General features: G+C 50.3%; 2 protein-coding genes across 13 annotated transcripts in view; one reads left to right on the top strand and one right to left on the bottom strand.

The window, feature by feature from the left end:
• Positions 1–545: 545 nt before the first annotated feature.
• tti2 (TELO2 interacting protein 2) lies at positions 546–9,277 on the top strand. Of its 5 annotated transcripts, none has more exons than XR_015116328.1 (10): positions 546–683; positions 1,520–2,026; positions 2,313–2,482; positions 2,653–2,710; positions 3,070–3,198; positions 3,274–3,366; positions 3,818–4,005; positions 4,091–4,214; positions 4,323–4,482; positions 6,600–6,736. XR_015116328.1 is itself a non-coding variant. In XM_086205640.1 (10 exons), the coding sequence occupies exons 2-10, from the start codon at positions 1,526–1,528 to the stop codon at positions 6,714–6,716; spliced, it is 1,560 nt and encodes a 519-aa protein (XP_086061766.1). In that variant the 5' UTR covers positions 546–683; positions 1,520–1,525; the 3' UTR covers positions 6,717–9,277. The 5 variants fall into 5 exon arrangements, 4 of the variants coding, with proteins under 4 accessions (XP_086061766.1, XP_086061767.1, XP_086061768.1 ...); XM_086205640.1 differs by having other exon boundaries at positions 4,091–4,234; positions 6,600–9,277; XM_086205641.1 differs by having other exon boundaries at positions 660–683; positions 808–2,026; positions 4,091–4,234; positions 6,600–9,277.
• The window catches only part of cntrl (centriolin), a 27,144-nt gene continuing 18,677 nt past the window's right edge, over positions 4,124–12,590 (bottom strand). For 3 of the 8 annotated variants that reach the window (XM_086205634.1, XM_086205631.1, XM_086205639.1), the window contains 10 exons: positions 12,037–12,506; positions 11,455–11,528; positions 10,981–11,096; positions 10,116–10,189; positions 9,979–10,038; positions 9,329–9,407; positions 8,713–8,795; positions 7,174–7,233; positions 6,579–7,057; positions 4,127–4,193 (listed from right to left, as the gene is read on the bottom strand). In XM_086205634.1, coding sequence (XP_086061760.1) covers positions 6,926–7,057; positions 7,174–7,233; positions 8,713–8,795; positions 9,329–9,407; positions 9,979–10,038; positions 10,116–10,189; positions 10,981–11,096; positions 11,455–11,528; positions 12,037–12,506 — 1,148 coding nt within the window. In that variant the 3' untranslated portion in view covers positions 4,127–4,193; positions 6,579–6,925. Of the gene's footprint in view, positions 4,194–6,578; positions 7,058–7,173; positions 7,234–8,700; positions 8,796–9,328; positions 9,408–9,978; positions 10,039–10,115; positions 10,190–10,980; positions 11,097–11,454; positions 11,529–12,036; positions 12,507–12,590 lie in introns of those variants that run through there. The other 5 variants (XM_086205633.1, XM_086205632.1, XM_086205636.1 and 2 more) reach the window with 4 other exon arrangements.

Below are 12,590 nucleotides of genomic sequence, written 5' to 3'. Positions count from 1 at the left end.
GGCATGAAAGCTGCTCCTTAGCTCCTGATAAGCCCTCAGCTTATCAGGAGCTACAAGCAGAAATGTGAGTACTGAGGATCTGAGAGCAGGAAGGGACGGCTTCTGCCAGTTCTTAGGCTCTGGTTCAGAACACCTTGAGTGGCACCGTTTAAAAAACCTGCTCCAACGGGGTCCCTGGGTCAGCGGCTCATTTCCAGCACTCATCTGGAGGAACATTCTTAGAACCCGACTTTGATACACAAATCAAAGCTCGGACAGTAGCAGTGACAGGTGAGTTCCTCCTGCTGCTTCAGAAGCTTCAGAGACTGGTAACACTGAACCACTCGAGAGAACATAGAACACAGAACATCCAGGAACACGCACTCTGACACAAGCACAGCGTCCAGCTGCTGCCAGCTCCACCTGCTTAGAACCACCACACGTTAGAAGCCGCAGTACTGCAATCCAGTTAAGAGGTTCTTGTACTTTCCTGTACCACCTCAGCACGAGTACATCGAAGGCGAACAGATCCATCGGGATCTTCTTGTATTCTGATCGTTAAAGTAAAATATCTGTTACTTTTCGTCCGAGTCCAGTTGCCGATAGGAACCCTTGTGACGGTGCTTGTTTCCGGCCGGATGAGCTTCCCCGAGCTCATCGCCCGTCTGTTCACGTGACATCAGTTCGGGAAGAAGCGTTGAGAGGTGAGTGTCCCTCCGAACGACCGACAGACACGTGATCAGTAAGCTCCGAGTCTCTCGCACCTGATTCGGAATCGATCAGACGCGGTAACCCTTATTATTCTTGGTTCGTTTTCCCCCCCCCCAGCCCCCGTTATTGATGATTGGTTGTCGGTCGATCATCGGGACCGGTAAGGATGACGTCATTGAACTGGTTTACATCGCTGCGTCCGAATTGCCAAGTAGGTCTGATCCTAGGTCTCAGAGCAGGTCGGAGGCTGTCCCAAACCACAACCGGCGCGAGTAGCGACCTACTTCTCAACCTACATTCCAGCCTAAACACGCCCACATTGTAGGTCGGTTGAGGTGCATCTTACGGAGCAACCTATGGCCCACAATGCACCGCGGACTTCTTCTTCGTCTCCTAAAAACTTGTGGACCCTCAAGCCAAGTTAGCGCCACCAACAGTCTCCCATTCCTATGAACACCAACATTTATAGTTGTTGATGACTAAAGGTGCGTTCATGTGCTTAATAATAGAGAACGAGGGAAAGGAGCTCAGAGTGGAGTGCAGTACCACAGTCAGGCCAGCAGGTGGGGCTTTCGTTGGTGCTGTCTACCTATTTGCAGTATCTGTGCTCAGCCAGCAGAGGTCGTGCTTCACCACCAATCTACTAGGGTGTCTGAACGGTGCCGCCGTGTTTAGGTTGTAGGAGGAGGACGTCAGCAGTCAGCAGCTCTTCCGTTACTGTGAGAGGTGTCCCGCGTGTGGGGCTGGGGTGTGGTGTTAATCTGTGACGTAGCTGCTCCTCATGTCGGATGGCTAGAATCATCCAGCATCTTCCCGTGATTGTCTCCAGGTCACGATGGAGCTTTCGCCTCTCCTCCAAGACCTTCATCTCTGCTCTGAGCAACTCCCCTCGCCTACACTTCCTCCAGTCACAGTGCTGCTGCCGGGGCTGCAGCAGCAGCTGGTTGGAGCAGCAGGCCAGGACTCAGCAGCCAAGTCTCTGATTGGGCGAGTGGAGCGACTCTTCCAAACTGCTGATCCTCGCTGGCTGTTCTCCCCAGCTTCAGCCAATCAGGGAGTAAAACAGGAGGAGGAGAGTTGGGCGGAGCTTCAGGCAGCATACGGTGGTCTAGTCAGCGCTCTGATTGGCTGCGTTGCTCTGCCACTCTGTAAGGACGACAGCAGCTCACTGGTGTCTACAGCCTATCAGAGCATCCCTGCCTGGGCTGCCTTGGTGAGCTCCGCCCTCCAGCCCCTGCTAGGAGCTCTGGGAGCCTGGGAGAGAGGCGTTGGGACCAGAGGTCTGCTGGTCACGCTGGCGCCGCAGATCTGCGTGTTCACCGTGACTCATTTCCAGGTGAGAGAACAGGGAGGAGCCGTGCGACTCAGTTCAGAACTGCATTCAAGGTTTGGCAGATTCCTGGGAACACCTTCAGACCAAACAGGCACTCTTGTCAGCGTCACCCACGACCCACAGTGCACCTGGGCGGCTGACATTTTGGGAGGAGTTTTTATGTGTAAATCATAACAATTTCAGCTGAAATTCACATAAAACAAAAACAGCACATCACCAGAGCACGAGAGGGTTTACTGCAGCCCTGCTAGGAGTGCCTAATGTAGCGTGCGTGTGTGTGCGCGTGTAGGATCAGCCCTGGACCAGTTCTTCATCCAGACAGGCAGCTGAAAGCCTGCATGGAGCTCTGCTGAGGGCGGGGAGCTGGAGAGACTCCGCCCACCTCCTGATGGGGGAGCCTGGCAGGAGCAGAGGAATTGTTTGCGGGGTCCTGGACATCCTGCAGCCTCAGCTGACCAGGTGAGTGTCTGTTGGACAAAAGAAACCCATAACAGACTTGAACCTGAGCAGTGGAGCAAGCGAGAACTGGTCCGGACTCCACACTGTCATCTTCACAGAGATCAGAGATCATTTTTAAGATCACAAGGCCATCAGCAGCTAGTGTCATGATGACCTGTCGGCTGTTGCAGGGATTTATGGCAGCGCTGTGAAGCCGTGAAGCTGGTGTTTGCATGGACGCTCCTCCAAGTGAGTTTGACCTTTGACCTTCATAATGTTTGACACACTCAGTTTGTCCCAAAGGGGAGGAACCCCTTGTCACCACCATCATGCAGTTTATGTGAAACCAACTTTGATTCAAGTGTTGATGGAATGAACTGGAACACTGTCATTAGAACTGTCCGGGCTTTGAACTCACCTCGGACCCGTTCAGTTCTTCCTCCTTAGAGTGAAATGCTCTGGTGGTGTCAACAGACTCAAACTGCTGATGGGGAAATGGTTCACCAGTGGCGTGTTAGTGGCTCGTCAAGATTGTTTCCTAAATTCATTCATAAATCAGTCAGCATGTGTCAAAGCAGTGATGTCACTCAGGTCTTTGATTGGTGCAGGTGACTCGGCCCACCCTCTCTCCTCATCTGCCCCGCCTCCTGCCCCCCTCCCTCCTCCTCAATGACCACCACCGACCAGAAAACTGCATGCTGGGAGTTCGCTGCCTTCACCACATCGTGCTGAACACAGTGAGAACACACACATATGATGATGTCACTGAAGATGATGATGATGTCACTGGTGATGATGATAAAACGTTTCAGCCTGCCTCAGATCTTCGTCAGTTCAACAGAGCCGAGGTTCTCTATCAGGCACTATTCAAACACCTGTACACCACTGAGGCCGCCGTCATACAGGTAACACACACACACACGTGACCTCTGTATGTCTCATTTGTGTGTGTCAGGAGCACGTGTGGCGATTGCGTAACTGCAGTAGCTTTCAGTACTTCACATTTTCACGCACCACTTCGCTGCTGCCTTCCTACGCCACTCCTCTTTTCCAGGCAAGGGGGTGGAACCAAACTCGTGAGGTGAAAATGGGTTTCAGGTCCAGTTTAAAACAACCCAGGATTCTCCAGAGGTTCTTTTACAGTGGCAGTAACGGCGACAGATCACCGTTGGTTTCATTCTTGATATCGGATCCATTTCAACACTGTACATCTGTTTCGACCAATGACAGAAGAAGAAGAAATGGCCGTCACTGTCATGTGGTGCTTGTCGTGCGCTGACATGGCGCTCAGAAGCGTGCTTGTCGATGACCTCGACGCCACAGCAGTATGAAGTCTTCGAGTGTGTCTCTCTGCAGCTCGTCCTCTCATGCCTTTTGGACCTGCTGTTGGTTCTGGAAAGGCCTCCCTCCTCCCTCACATCCTCCCCCCGGAAACCTGGTCACCACGATGAGGTGCTGCGTCTGGTCCTGACCCACATGGAGGCAGAGCAGAAGGTGGTGTTGCGGCGTGTCTATGCCTCATGCCTGCCTCAGTACCTGGACAGGTAGCAGCAGAGTGTGTGTTGCTCCTCCGGTGACCAGCAGGTGGAGAATTTAAATGGTTGTTTGTTTTTTGTTTGGATTTTTCAGGATGGGTGTGGCCGTGTGCAGACACCTGCAACGCGTTGAACGGGTGTTGCTGGGATACCTGGAGATCAGAGATCCACCTGAAGAAACAAGTCGACTCAAGATCCTGGAGGGGTTACAGACAACTGTGAGAGCAGCATGGCCACGGTCTGCATGCGCACGCGCACACACACACACACACACACACACACACACACACACGAAGTACAGGTGCTCTGATGTCATGTGTCTTCAGGTGGAAGTGCCGCATCGACATGTTGCTGCCCTGTTTGCTGCGGTTGCTGCTGGATGTTTCTTCAGATGCTGAACTCACCGAGTCCATCAGGCAGCAACTGATGGCTCAAACGGCACAATGCCTCCACCTGCTGGACAGCTGCTCACACGGAAAACTACAGGTATGTGCGACCTGACAGCTAACTACAGGTGTGTTGACCTAAGGCGTGTGCGACCTGACAGCTAACTACAGGTGTGTGCGACCTAAGGTGTGTTCGACCTGACAGCATACTAAAGGTGTGTTGACCTAAGGTTTGTGCGACCTGACAGCTAAGTACAGGTGTGTGCGACCTGACAGCTAACTACGGGTGAGTGCGACCTGACAGCATACTACAGGTGTGTTGACCTAAGGTGTGTGCGACCTGACAGCTAACTACAGGCAGCTAACTACAGGTGTGTGCGACCTAAGGTGTGTTGACCTGACAGCTAACTACAGGTGTGTGCGACCTAAGGTGTGTTGACCTGACAGCTAACTACAGGTGTGTGCGACCTGACAGCTGACTACAGGTGTGTTGACCTAAGATGTGTGCGACCCTACAGCTAACTACAGGTGTGTGCGACCTGACAGCTAACTACAGGTGTGTTGACCTAAGATGTGTGCGACCTGACAGCTAACTACAGGTGTGTTGACCTAAGATGTGTGCGACCTGACAGCTAACTACAGGTGTGTGCGACCTGACAGCTCACTACAGGTGTGTGCGACCTGACAGCTCACTACAGGTGTGTGCGACCTGACAGCTAACTACAGGTGTGTTGACCTAAGGTGTGTGCGACCTGACAGCTAACTACAGGTGTGTTGACCTAAGGTGTGTGCGACCTGACAGCTAACTACAGGTGTGTGCGACCTGACAGCTAACTACAGGTGTGTTGACCTAAGGTGTGTGCGACCTGACAGCTAACTACAGGCGTGTTGATCTAAGGTGTGTGCGACCTGACAGCTAACTACAGGCGTGTTGATCTAAGGTGTGTGCGACCTGACAGCTAACTACAGGTGTGTTGACCTAAGGTGTGTGCGACCTGACAGCTAACTACAGGCGTGTTGATCTAAGGTGTGTGCGACCTGACAGCTTACTACGGGTGTGTGCGACCTGACAGCAAACTACAGGTGTGTTGACCTAAGGTGTGTTGACCTGACAGCTAACTACAGGTGTGTTGACCTAAGGTGTGTTGACCTGACAGCTAACTACGGGTGTGTGCGACCTGACAGCTAACTATAGGTGTGTGCGACCTAAGGTGTGTTGACCTGACAGCTAACTACAGGTGTTTGCGACCTGACAGCATACTACAGGTGTGTTGACCTAAGGTTTGTGCGACCTGACAGCTAAGTACAGGTGTGTGCGACCTGACAGCATACTACAGGTGTGTTGACCTAAGGTTTGTGCGACCTGACAGCATACTACAGGTGTGTGCGACCTGACAGCTAACTACAGGTGTGTGCGACCTAAGGTGTGTTGACCTGACAGCTAACTACAGGTGTGTGCGACCTAAGGTGTGTTGACCTGACAGCTAACTACAGGTGTGTGCGACCTAAGGTGTGTTGACCTGACAGCTAACTACAGGTGTGTGCGACCTGACAGCTAACTGCAGGTGTGTGCGACCTGACAGCTAACTGCAGGTGTGTGCGACCTGACAGCTAACTGCAGGTGTGTTGACCTGCCAGCTAACTGCAGGTGTGTTGACCTGCCAGCTAACTACAGGTGTGTGCGACCTGCCAGCTAACTACAGGTGTGTTGACCTGCCAGCTAACTACAGGTGTGTGCGACCTGCCAGCTAACTACAGGTGTGTTGACCTGACAGCTAACTAGAGGTGTGTGCGACCTGACAGCTAACTACAGGTGTGTTGACCTGACAGCTAACTACAGGTGTGTTGACCTGACAGCTAACTACAGGTGTGTTGACCTGACAGCTAACTAGAGGTGTGTGCGACCTGACAGCTAACTACAGGTGTGTTGACCTGCCAGCTAACTACAGGTGTGTTGACCTGCCAGCTAACTACAGGTGTGTTGACCTGACAGCTAACTAGAGGTGTGTGCGACCTGACAGCTAACTACAGGTGTGTTGACCTGCCAGCTAACTACAGGTGTGTTGACCTGCCAGCTAACTACAGGTGTGTTGACCTGCCAGCTAACTACAGGTGTGTTGACCTGACAGCTAACTACGGGTGTGTTGACCTGACACGTTGAGGTTTGAGTGGTTGACTGAGTCAGGTTACACTTACTTGTCCGTCTCTCTGTCTCAGTGTCGACTACAGCAGGTTGACCGCAGCTGTTGTAGCTCTGAGGTGCTCGGTTGCCTGGCCACAGTGGCCACAAGGACAGAGAGGACATTGACGGATGGATCAGGACAGACCACGTGATGTCGGACTTTCGCGGGTGTTCACTTGACTTGTGGGGAAGCTGCACGTGGACACAGGAACAGTTCCACGGATCTTTCAGGTGTTTGTTCTCAATGTTCTCAGCCACTGAGCAATCAGTGACTCCTTCATAGTGAGCAAAAGGACAGATTCACTGCAGGAAGAAGATTTATTGACAAGAAAAAAACACACGCAGATGTGTCAGAAGTGTGTCAAGGTGTGTGTGTGAGCAGTGAGTCCAGCTGGTCCAGTCTGTGCTTCAGTCCCAGTAAACTCTCCTCTGTCTCCAGCCTTCTCACTGTCAGATTCTCCTGCTGATTCCACAAACTGCCATGCAGACGAGCCTCCACAAACAAACAAAGTCAGCAGGTGTCGAGTCAGAAACAGCTTGTGATGTTTTTAAATCTCAACCAAACCTCGACTGAAACTGAGGAAACATGATCGTTAAATGTTGTAGTACCTTCAGCTGCTCCTCCTGTTGCCTCAGTCGTTCTCGTCCCATCTTCACCCCCCACCTCTCCTACACACACACACACAAACAGAGTCAGGAACTTGTGTGTAGGAATGCAGCAACTTTGTAAAGAGCTTCATAAATGATCTCATTCACTAGGACAAATTAATCAGCAGTCAGTTCATTGTAAATACTAGACATCAGCTGGTTCAGCGTTTCCATGGTAACAGTGAGTTTATGTCCTACATGATTCTAAAATAGCTTTTGGACTGTATTGACAAAGTGAGACGTTAGGGCTGGGCGTGTTGCGACTGGCCCTCGGATCAACAAACAATGATTGAACTTACGGATCATCAACCCTGCCCCCTTTCCAGCTCAGGTTGGTTGACAGGTGATGATGTCATCAATGTGCTGAAATGACCCCCTGGCTTCAGAAATTACCTTAGCGACCTTAGGGACCTGTTCTCTAGTGACCTTAGGAGAACCCTTAGTGGTGAGAGGACTCACTTCTGAACTGACGCCCTCCTGCTGACTACCTATGGAGGTGTTGCACCTTTAATATTTGCAAATGTGTATCAATTTGTGTGTGTGAAATCAGATTTGTATGTACAGATTTTTTTTCACACACCTATCGGTGGGGAGCTCTGAGGTGGCTGTTTGTGCACACGTGACTTTAGGTACACGTCTGCCGCGGCTATCTGTGCTTGCCCATTAACCCCGACTTCAGACTCTCAGACTCAGGCTGCTGTAATCTGTGCGTTGCTCCCAGTCATTGTCATTGCCTGCTGGGCTGCTTAACGCCTCGGTGAAGAAAATGGCAGATTTGTGTTTTGTGGTTCAATAAATCAGAGACGAAACGTTTTCATTCCACAACAGGAAACTCGACCTGACCGTAGGAAGCTGGACAACAAGCTACAACACAGTGTTCGCCTGGAACACCCGTCTACATGTGTTTTATTTACATGGACAAATAAAATGCACATAAATGCAAATAAAAAGGTACAATAATACCTCCATAACCACCTACCAACACATACACACACACACAGGTAGTCCTGGTGGGCTTTTTTTGGGTTGGGGTCAAAATAAGAGATATTTGTTCCAATACTAACAAAGACAACGTGATCATACAGGACGTCAGACGGCAAACATAAAGTCCAACTCTTCTGAACTCTGACCGCACACACATGAAAACACCAGAATGGACTGAGCCATTAATTTCTGACATGGATTTCTATCGGCGCGCTAACAGAATGAATGTATAGGTGACCAACTGTTTCAACATGTTCTGTTATGTACTTGTGCATTTCTATAAAAATAAAGTATTAAATAAAAGAACACCAGAATGATCCAGAGCAGCAGGTTTACTGGGACATCCTGGACTCGTTCAGTTTTCATGACGAGGCAGAAATGGAGGCTGTGGTGTTGTGATTGCTGGTAGGATTATGGCCTCATTAAACAAAGATTGGTTACCTGCAACTCAAACAATGCTCTCTGATGTTGGCCAAAAATGTATATATACTGTAGTTTATTTACTCAGGACCTCACCGCCCCTTTCATGTCCTCATGTTGTTTGTGTAGCTCCTCCCTCTGGTGTTTTAGCTCCTCCTCTTGGGGCAGCAGCTCCTCCTCTGTCCAGACAGAACAAATTCAGCAGGAACATTGTGATGAGAGTCATCATGGCTGCCTCCCAAAGCACAGGGCAGGTGCTCATGTTGTGCTGGGCCCTATTTGGCCCCAATGCAGCGCAATTATGCACACCCCCAAGACCTTACGACCCCATAGATGGCCACGCCCACATGGACCCCAAAGCCTGCAGCTCCCAAACAGAGACAGAACTGAAGAGGTTTCTTGATGAGAGAAGAGCATCTTCACAGAGCTTAAGAGACAAAGCAGTACTTTCATCCTAATCTACCTCACTGCTGCAAAGCTGATTGACAGCTGACCAATCACTGGTCTGAGCCAGACACCTGTGCAGGTGAGGAGATGGAAACAAAGTGGCACTTTGAATCTGTTGCAAGCAACACAAAGAAAACAAAACCAGAAGAGCTGAGCTTGACCTGAAGGGCGGTGAGCTGATCAGCATGTACCAGTCACACGTAATGACATGCTCAGGCTCTCACACGTCTGACCCGTGTGGGAGCAGAGAGAGGAGCTGACTGACCTAGCTGACTCAGGTGGCGCCCCCTGTCCTCCAACTTGGTCACTGCAGCTTCTACGTTCTCCAAGCCTGCACACAGCACCTGAGAGGGACAGAGCACCGCCACATGCTGGATCCAAAGTTATATCGCCGTCAGTCAGAGAGCTTTCAGTTTGGGTAGCAGCTAAAGTTCTGAATCCAAATCACACCAAACCAGTGAGCTCTGGAGCACAACATCAGTTTATCCTCTCACTCACCCTCCAATCACGTCCTAGGATTCTCAGAGAGGAAAACATTTACCTGCTGGTTTCCTGCAACTTTACTGACTTTACTGTCAATGGATTGAGGCCACTCAGCTGCTGAGGCCCGGGTCAGGATGATACTGAAGCACAGCGGTAGGATGGAGTTCAGCTGAGCGCTCACCATGTAGGGATGAAGTTTGACTCGTTCACAGATGCTGAACGGTCTCATACTTCCTTGCATTATTACAGACGTTTGAAAGGCGTAGCAACAGGAACCCGAGGGTGGGGCTTAGTCAACGGTCAGTCATATGTGTTTGCATTCTTTGTTTTACAAGTGAAATGTGTTGTGGTACCAGAGGCGCCAGGATGATCCTGACACAGGCGTTTATCTGTCCGCTGTGATCAATAATCAGTCACTACCAGAGTGAGCACCTGTTGGTGTTGGATCTGGGTGTTGAGCTCCTTCAGCTGTTCTGCTCTCACACGCAGCTCCTGCAACACACACACACCCGTCACAACACGTGTGTGTGTGTGCGTGTATATGTGTGAGTGTGCCTGTGTGTGGTCACCTGGTCCAGAGTGCTCAGCTGTGTCTTGCGGTGTTCCAGCTGCTCGGCGAGCAGACTCAACAGCTCGCCGTTCTCTGTAACACAGCAGAGCCGGTGGTGGAGCCAACTGTCAATCACTGAAATGCTAAGAGACGGCGTCGTTGACTCAGGTGTATTCGATTCCCTCACACTAATCGCTCAACCTCCAAGACATAAACATCAGACTTTTAAGATTGTTTCTGCCACAGCGCCGGAGGCGGGGCCAGGACACCCCCACCGAGGGAGGGGGTCACTCTACTGGAGGATACGTAGTGATGTGTAGTTCCAAACTACAAACCGAGCTCATTTTCTGTCATTCCCCCATCACCAGTGAAATATAGCCTTTGCCAACTTGTACCTGAGTAGAGTTGATGATGTCATAAGCAGAACGCCATGCACTTTATAAACAGACCACAGAGCTCCAGCTATTTAATTAACACTACTGGTTAGCATTCAATATTCCCATGATGTCACAGACAATGGAGGCCCCCATCAGCAGGTGGCACCTTAACACTACTTGCCATCCACCATTAGGCTCATGAAGAAGAGCATGGCGGCGTAGTGGTGACGGCCACAGAGCCAATGTACGTAATCAGTCCGGGGACACCGGAGCTGGTAGAGGGCAGCTGCCCACTGACACGCCCCTGCAGACACACTCCAGTCCCCCGCCGACCACACCCCCGCCACAGACAAGCAAGATGGAGTTTGCTGCTACCGCTCCGTGGCTTTCAGCACACGCATGACCTCAAACATGTCAGACATCTTTAAACTTTGAAACCCATGTTCATATGAAGGCTTGTACGGTCTCTTATGTTTGGAATATTTGACTTTTTGAGCAACTTCATACCGTTCAGCTGCTTCTGACTCGCTGCGGTTTTTCGGATCACTTCTTGTCTGCGGAGCTGGATGCGACTGTGCTCCTCCATCTGTTTGGTGAGCTCCGCCTCCACTGCAGACAGACACCTGTCAAGTCAGATGCAGGTAAACTGAAGTTGACTGTGGAAGTGGAGATGCTTTGTTAATCATGTAATAATCAAATAAAGTGAAAACAGACGATGGCGCCTCTCTCTGGACGTCTGACTCGGCATTACTCACCTGGATTGTGATGTCAGCTTCCTTTATTTCTTGTTTTTAGGGTGCCAAATGTCTGTTAGAAGGCTAGTTTTGCTAATTTCCCTGATTTCTTTTAAGACAGGGGTCATGAATAAATTAACATGAAATTGCTTGAAAATTAACACAAAATCACTGCAAAGTTAAAGAGATTGTCCATGAATTTAGAACACATAAACCTGAAAGTGTGTGTTTGTATGTGTGTGTGCACCTGTCTGCGTGTCTCCGTCGGGCCTCCAAGTGTCTGCACTGCTCCAGCAGGTTGCGTCGCTCCTCCTGCAGCTCCTGGAAAGAGGAAAAGACGATTTAGTTCATTAACTGATGAGAAAACAGGAAGTCACTATTTTGAGGAGGAAATATCAGACTGATCACATCATCACAGACGTGGTGTCCGGGTCGTGACATCATCAACTTAGATTTCATTGATTTAATTGTAATAAATGAACCAAAATGAAGCTGAAATAATGCCATCACGATGGTGATTCGGACAAAATACGAACTCATGATTTTTCAGGTCTGTCGCCATAACAACAAGCCAGCAACTTTTTAAAATTCTGTTTTTAATGGAGTTCTGATCAGCTTGCCATAAATATCTTTCCTGAGTAAGAACTTTTGGTATGTAATTGCTCTGTGTTTACAATTCATTTATTGCTTGGCGTGAAAGAACTCAAAGAATTTTTTCTAATTTTCTAGACAGTATTTGCAGAACTTACTAAATAAAAGCTTAACAAGAACAATGCCGTGTTTACAAGTCAACATTTAACATTTAGTGTCTTAAATATTTTCTTCCAACCTCCAGTTCCATTTGCTGCTGATTTGTGGTTTTGACACATAACGTTGCCTCTTTTCTCCAGGACTCAACTTCCTGTTGCACTGCACACAGCTCCTCCAGCTTCCTGTCCACCTCTTGCTGCCTGGACTCCAGCTCGCCCCTCCTGCGGTCCAGCTCGCCCCTCCTGCGGTCCAGCTCGCCCCTCCTGCGGTCCAGCTCGCCCCTCCTGCGGTCCAGCTCGTCCTTCGTGCGGACCAGCTCGTCCTTTGTGCGGACCAGCTCGTCCTTCGTGCAGTCCAGCTCGTCCTTCGTGCGGACCAGCTCGTCCTTCGTGCGGACCAGCTCGTCCTTCGTGCGGTCCAGCTCGTCCTTCGTGCGGTCCAGCTCGTCCTTCGTCCTCTGGAGCCGCCGGAGAGTTCGGGTGTGTTTGGTGTTGACGTCCTCCAGGGTTCGCTGCTCAGCAAGCAGCTCCTGAAGCACCAGTTTCAGCTCTTGACAACAACACACAGACACACAAGTCAGTACGTCTCTGAGAGCGGTTCTCACCCTCAGCTCGTCGCCCTTGGAGGGGTCAC

The sequence above is a fragment of the Aulostomus chinensis genome, chromosome 6, assembly GCF_037954235.1.
Source record: "Aulostomus chinensis isolate RoL2024-O1b breed Wild chromosome 6, RoL_Achi_v1.0, whole genome shotgun sequence".
NCBI lineage: Eukaryota > Metazoa > Chordata > Actinopteri > Syngnathiformes > Aulostomidae > Aulostomus > Aulostomus chinensis.
This window is presented reverse-complemented; position numbering and strand designations above follow the sequence as displayed.

Coding starts and splice junctions, on each gene's coding strand:
- tti2 (XM_086205640.1), top strand. CDS start 1,526: ATGGAGCTTTCGCCTCTCCTCCAAGACCTTCATCTCTGCTCTGAGCAA. Junction 2,483..2,652: donor CTGCAGCCTCAGCTGACCAG/GTGAGTGTCTGT, acceptor CGGCTGTTGCAG/GGATTTATGGCAGCGCTGTG. Junction 4,483..6,599: donor GCTCACACGGAAAACTACAG/GTATGTGCGACC, acceptor TCTCTGTCTCAG/TGTCGACTACAGCAGGTTGA.